The 6,535-nt window shown below is 53.0% G+C and overlaps 1 protein-coding gene across 1 annotated transcript in view; it reads left to right on the plus strand.

Moving 5' to 3' along the window:
• Nucleotides 1-1,538: 1,538 nt before the first annotated feature.
• The window catches only part of B3GNTL1 (UDP-GlcNAc:betaGal beta-1,3-N-acetylglucosaminyltransferase-like 1), a 186,602-nt gene continuing 181,605 nt past the window's right edge, over nucleotides 1,539-6,535 (plus strand). Inside the window, 1 exon segment of the mRNA XM_006869612.1 lies at nucleotides 1,539-1,565. Within this exon segment, the coding sequence (XP_006869674.1) occupies nucleotides 1,539-1,565 (27 nt within the window).

A 6,535-nucleotide genomic window follows, 5' to 3' on the forward strand; every position in this document is an offset into this window, starting at 1 on the left:
TAAGTGAGGACATCGAGGTGGAGTGACAACCACAAGTCATCACACTGGGTAACACCAGTCCTGGTGACACCACTTTGACCAGTCAGACCAGGCCTGTCCTCCTGGGTCCAGGTCCCTCCAGGAGACAGATATTAAATACCTCCCTGTTGTCATTAAGTGTCATCGAGGTGGTTCTGACTCATAGCAACCCTCTGTATAGGGTTTCTGAGGAGCAGCTGGTGAGTTTGAACCACCAACTTTGTGGTACAGATGGACCTTTCGGTCCAGTGCTTATCATACAGCGCCAAACCAGGGCTCCACCTTGTAACCCTAACCAGTGCCTCTGAGCAAAAATACCCTGAGAGGACACGGAGTAGCTGTGGGCAGCAGGCGGCCATGGGCCAGCTCACGCTGAGGCCTGACCATAGTCAGTGAGGGCTTTTCCATACACTCAAAGACAAAGGTCTCCACACCAGAGCAACCATGAAAAGGATAGGGGGCTCTCTGACACAGTGCTGGACTCTGAAGAAGGTAAGCCTCCGTAAAAATCTCCTACCAGGGAAGGGTGTGAGTGGTACAATTACCCGCTGAGTATGCCATGGGAACGTTCTCCATTGTACCAGTCATGTGTTGTGTGGAGGTCACACCAACTCCATCCATGATCCTGCTCCAACCAGTCATGGGCTGTGTGGGGGGTCACACCAACCCCATCCGTGAGCCCACTCCAGCCAGGCCCTCACTCTAACAATGAGCAACTGGACCCCACTCAGATGGAGCCCTCAAATATGGTCCCTCACCTGGTCCTCATCCCCCACCTGGTCCTCACCCCTCACTTGATCCCCATCCCTCACCTGGTCCCCATCCTCACCTGGTCCCCATCCTCACCTGGTCCCCATCCTCATCTGGTCCCCATCCTCACCTGGTCCCCATCCTCACCTGGTCTCCATCTTCACCTGGTCCCCATCCTCACCTGGTCCTCATCCTCACTTGGTCCCCATCCCTCACCTGGTCCCCATCCTCACCTGGTCCCCATCCTCACTTGGTCCCCATCCCTCACCTGGTCCCCATCCTCACCTGGTCCCCATCCTCACCTGGTCCCCATCCTCACCTGGTCCAGGTTCCTCATTCTACTGCATTCCTCACCCACTCTGGTCTCTAAGCTCCTCCCTCCATCCCTCCATGGATCTCAACATGCAGACAGGACAACTCAGGCACAGCCCCTGGAGTTCTGGGGGCGGGAAACTGTTGGTGCTGAGAGGAGCTGGAGAGTGGACAGGCGAGGGCACAGCTAGAACAGCCTTGCTCCTCTGTGAATTCAGGGTTTGGCCAAGGTCCATGGGGTGTGTCAGTGACTCAGCCTGGGCAGGCCGGTGGGCGGGTGAGTGGGCGGGGGTGTGTCAGGCTGCTGTAGAGCACCTGACTAGGGGCCCATGGGCTGTCCTCTTCCACTTGGGGCTGGAGGGAAGCCACAGCTCTGACCCCTCCAGGGTAACTCTGGGTGCGGTCAGCCTACGAGGGTGTGCTCTCTAAGGGATTCTTGGAAGAGGTGGCCTACGAGCATGCACCTGTCCCCCAAGACGGAGCAGGTCAGGAGGTCTTTGAAGTCAGGGTGAGGCAGGACAAGGAGAGTAAAGCAGTTTGTCCAGGAGCTTAGAGGTCGTGGCCATCACCAAAACTCTGGTGATGATGCAACTTTCACTGAAAAATAGGACAGATCTTTATGTGCCGTGTGAGGTCAAGGCCGTAAGAACAATGGCGGTGGAATTACATGACTTTTCAAGATACCGCTCCCTCCAAAAAATAGATTTTCAAAGACTGTTGTGATTGTTAAGTGCCATTGAGTCGGTTCTAACTAATAGTGACTCTGTAGTGCTGCGGGTTAATGCGCTGGACCACAAAGTCAGTTTGAACCACAGGGTCGGCGGTTCAAGCTCACCAGCTGCTTCTTGGAAATCCTATACAGGGTCTTTATGGGTTGGAACCAACTCGAGGCATTTAACAACAACAACATAGGAGCGGCTGATGGGCTTGAAATGCTCATTTTTCAGTTAGCAGTTCAGTGTTTCTTTCAAAGATTGTCATTGTTTAGTGCGTCAAGTCGATTCTAACTTGTAGTGACCCTGTAAAGGGTTTCTGAGGAACCATTGGTGGGTTTGAATTACTGACTTTAGGGTGAGCAGTCCAGTGTTTATCCTCCAGCACCATATCAGGGCTACTTTCAAATATTGTTGTTGTGAAGTGCCATCAAGTCAGTTCCACCTCATAGCGACCCTGTATAGGGTTTCCAAGGAGCAGCTGGTGAGCTTGAACCGCCAACCTTGCAGTTCAAACCGATCTTACAGTCCAGCACATTAGCCTGCAGCACCACACCAGGTAAGAGAGACACATTATTAGGAAAGGAAAGAGGGAAGGAGACAGTGAGTGTTGGGGGGTGGGATTCCAGGGGGCACTGCACATCTGTAGCATCACACTCAGGATTGGTGGTGCAAGTCGGGAGGTGAGGGGGGGAGCAGACGGATGGAAAAGCAGAGACACCCTCAGTACTTTGGGAGGTACTGGATGGCTGTGCAATGTCTTACCCCAGCCTGAGCAGACTGTTGACTGAGGACAATTCTTCCACGTCAGGCTGAGAGCACAGAGCCAGGTGCCTGGTGGGGAGTGGACCGGGGACACACACCCTTGACTCCCTCGGGTCTTCACCAACCAGCACTGAGCCGCCATCCCAGAATCTGTGTCTTCTCACTCCCTGGCTAGCATCTGCATCACCCTCCAGGGTCCGCCTTTTCTCTTCAGTAGAGGAGACTGCTCTGGTGGCTCAGACTGAAGGTGGAGAGAAAAGGGGCCTACCTGCTGCTCCTGCCCATCTGGGGGTCTGTGTGTTTCCCCAGGAGGTGCGTCTGCTAACTGAGAAATACAAGGACATGTGAGACAAGGACATGTGTCTATGTCCCTGTCTCTGTCTGTTTGTTTCTGTATATCTGTGTGTCTGTGTGTCTGTGTGTCTGTCTGTCTGTCTCAGTGTGTGTCTGTGTATACGTATGTTTGTTTCAGTGACTGTGTGCCTGCCTGTCTGTCTGTCTGTGTGTTTGAGTGAGTGTATCTCTGTGTGTATGTGTGTCTGTCTATGTGTCTGAGTGTGTGCCTGTCTGTGTGTTTGTGAATATGAGGAGTTGAGTGCACAGGATCTGGTGAAATGATTGAGGGGTGTCCACAATGGGCTCAGCTCATTTTGTACTCCCAGCAGAGCCCCAAGTTCTGGGAGGCAGCCAATAGCTGTGTCTGTAGGGCAGAAGCTGGACTTAAAGTCCAGTTTTAGAACAGCAAACCTCAGGGTGGATGGCTGGGGCAGGATTTTGCTTTGCGTGGTCTGGTGCCACTGGCTGAGGCACGGCCTGGGCCACAGGGGGAAGGAGGGTTGGGCCAGGCCAGGAGGCCCTTTCCTTGGGTCTTTGAGATGCTGTCTGCTCTCACTGCTTCTGAGTCCCAGTGTGAGGGCAGGTGGCAGGGCGGCAGGCGCTGCCATCTCCCTGGTGACCAGCATCTGAATGTCTCTGCAGCCCTTCCCGGCAACCTCCAGCCTGCCCACACTGAGGTGCTTCCAAGGGATCCCTAAGTCCCAGCAGGGGCCATATAGTCACAGTTCCAGGGAAGGACTTACTTACCCCAGCCCCCACATACCCTCTCTCAATCCCCAACCTCTCAGCTTCCCCGTGGGGACTGTGGGGACAGACACCCGGGGAGGCCCAGGGTCAGACGCTACCTTTGGGGAGTTGATCAGTGAAGTGCTGAGCAGCCAGGCTCTGTCTCCCCCTCCCAGAAACCTTCCAACCTGGTAGGTGGTCCCCTGCCCACCCCCAGCTCCCCAAGGCAGAGTCCTAGCCCCTTTGCCCCCCAGTAAGCCCCAGCAGAAGCCCACTCAAAAGCCCCTAAGGTGATGGAGGTTAGATTTGGCCCCAGAGTGCCCTGTATACCGCATGGCTCAAGCCAAGAAGAGCCATGTTCTCCTGGACACTGCCCATTTTGCACTCTCTGCACTGTCTCTGCAGTGCTCAGGAGGTCTCCGAGGAGACCAGTAGTGCCGCACACTGTGTCCAGCCCCTTTAGAGGGACAACCTAACCAGCCACGTCCTAGCCCAAACAAGGCATTTGGGGGCCAGAATCACAGTCAGCGCTCCAATGGGCAGCTGATCCCACAGCTGGACCACTCAGTATGTGGTCAGCAACATTACTCCAATGCCCATCACCCTCCTGGGCCCATAAACAGTGGTTACTAACCCTAGTTCCTGTTGTTGGGGCTGTCTTCCATTCTCCCAGCTCCTCTGTTTCCTGACAATCACAATGGTCAGTAAACTGTGGTAGCACCTATCTCTGGAGAGGGTGGGGTTGGGAGGGCCTTGGCCTCTCAGCAGAGATCAGTCCTCCAGGTCCGAGAGTGAGAACTCATGGAGCACTTTCCCTTTGTCTAACCTCATGGGCTTCCTGTGTGTCCAAAAATGTCCACGCAGGAAGTTCTAAACCACAAACAACAAAAATAAACTGGAATGCCTTTCACCTTCTCCACCACAGAGCATCACCCACCGCCCAAGTGCCCAGGTCCTGAGCTGCTATTTCTTGTCATTTAAGCTCTAACTGAGTGACCCAGTCCAGATGCTGTTCCCAGAACCACCGCAGCTTCTGGGACCTGTAACAAGACCACCTGTGCCCAGCCTCCCTCCTGAAGGGCTGAAGAGTATGCCACTGCCTCCTACAGGCCAAGATACTGAATGAGACTGAAAACAAGGTCACCAAGTGGAGCTTTCAAACAGTCCCTAACCTGGCGCTGAGCTCTGGGACCACAAGATGAATTCAGATCTGTGTCCAGAGGACAGCCAGGGCTCCTAGGGTACCACCAAGCATCTGCAGTGGGAGCTGCCCCTCCAATCTCCAATCCCTCTGGACATGGACACTATACAAGGAGAAAGACATCATTCAGCCCATTTTGCAAGAAGGGAAACGGAGGCAAAGAGAGGCTCAGTTGCCTCACAAAGCTGTGGACTGTGCCTAGCAGGTGGGGGTTTGATCCCGACTGGGTGGAGGACTGGCTTTCCAGGAACCCTGGACCACACAGCCTGGGAGCTTGGAGTGGGGAGCAAATGTAGCTGCCCTGGGAGGGGTGGAGTGGCCCCATTAAGCAGATACCAGGTGCTAAGGGACATCTCTCAGTGGGGGCCAGGGGGGGCTCTTCCAAGGACCATCAGAGCAGAGCTCTGGGCAACCCAGAAGGGAATGCAGGGCTTGAGCAGCTCCCAGCCCACCCATCAGCCAACCAGTTCCTCTCTCAATTCCAATAGGATAAAGGGGCCCCCAGGTAAAGTGCAAGGTTAGTGGTTCAAACCCACCAGCTGCTCCTAGGAAACCCTATACAGGTCGCTCTGAGTTGGAACCGACTCGATGGTACTTCACAACAACAGCCAAAGTGAAGGGGTGGGATTCACAGAGTCCTCACTGGTCTGTGGGTTTCTTTCAGTCGGCCCTGAGTGCTGCACACGGTTAACACGCTTGACTGCTAACCAGAAGGTTGGAAAATCTAGTCTACCCAGAGAAGAAGCAAAAGAAAGGCCCAGTGATCTACTTTTGAAAAGTCATCCACTGAAAACACTGGAACGCAGTTCTACTTGGACTCAGTCACTATGATTCCTGTTTGACTACGCAGTCACTGCACAACACGGCCGATCCAGTCCTATCCACTCGGGATTTCTCATTACCACCTCAAATGCTGTTTCGTGACTTACTGAACTCTGTACGTTTATACATCTCCTGGGATGAAAGTGCTGAGGGTTTTCCCAATCATCTGTGACTGGTGGGCATAGAATCAACCTGATCTCAGGCAAGATGGCATGGAACTCCTGATTTGTTGAACATCTAGTCGAAACAGAAATATTTTGACTCTTAACCACAGGCCAGAGCCACAGTGTTTAAGAACAAACACATCTTTCTTCTGAAGTCCCCTTATACCCTAAGGTCACTGGCTATTGTTTTAATCTTGGTTTCATTAGCTTTTAGACAAAGCAGTTCTTTTTAACAAAGACAGTTGTTCTGTTGTTATTGTTAGATGCCATTGAGTCGGTTCGGACTCATAGCAACCTTATGCACAACAGAACGACACACTGCCTGGTCCTGAGCCAACCTCCCAATCCTTGTTGCACTTGGCGTCCATGGCTGCTCCCACTGCCATTCCAATTCATTGGAAGTCTTCGTCTTTTTTGAAAGTGAAAACAAGCATGATGTCCTTCCCCAAGGACTGGTCCTTCCTGATAATATGTCTGAAGTATGAGAGACTGTCTCACCATCCTGTCTTCCAAGGAGCGTTCTGGCTGTGCTTCTTCCAACACAGATTTGTTTGTTCTGCTGGTAGTCCTTGATACTTTGAATATTCTTCTCTAACACCGTAACTCAAAGACATCAATTCCTCTATTGTTGTCAGGGGCCATACAGTCAGAACCGACTCACAGTGACCTCATGCACAGCAGAACAAAACAATGTCCAATCCTGGGCCAACCTCACTACCTCCACCACA

Source organism: Chrysochloris asiatica, unplaced genomic scaffold (assembly GCF_000296735.1).
Source record: "Chrysochloris asiatica unplaced genomic scaffold, ChrAsi1.0 scaffold00132, whole genome shotgun sequence".
Classification (NCBI taxonomy): Eukaryota; Metazoa; Chordata; class Mammalia; order Afrosoricida; family Chrysochloridae; genus Chrysochloris; species Chrysochloris asiatica.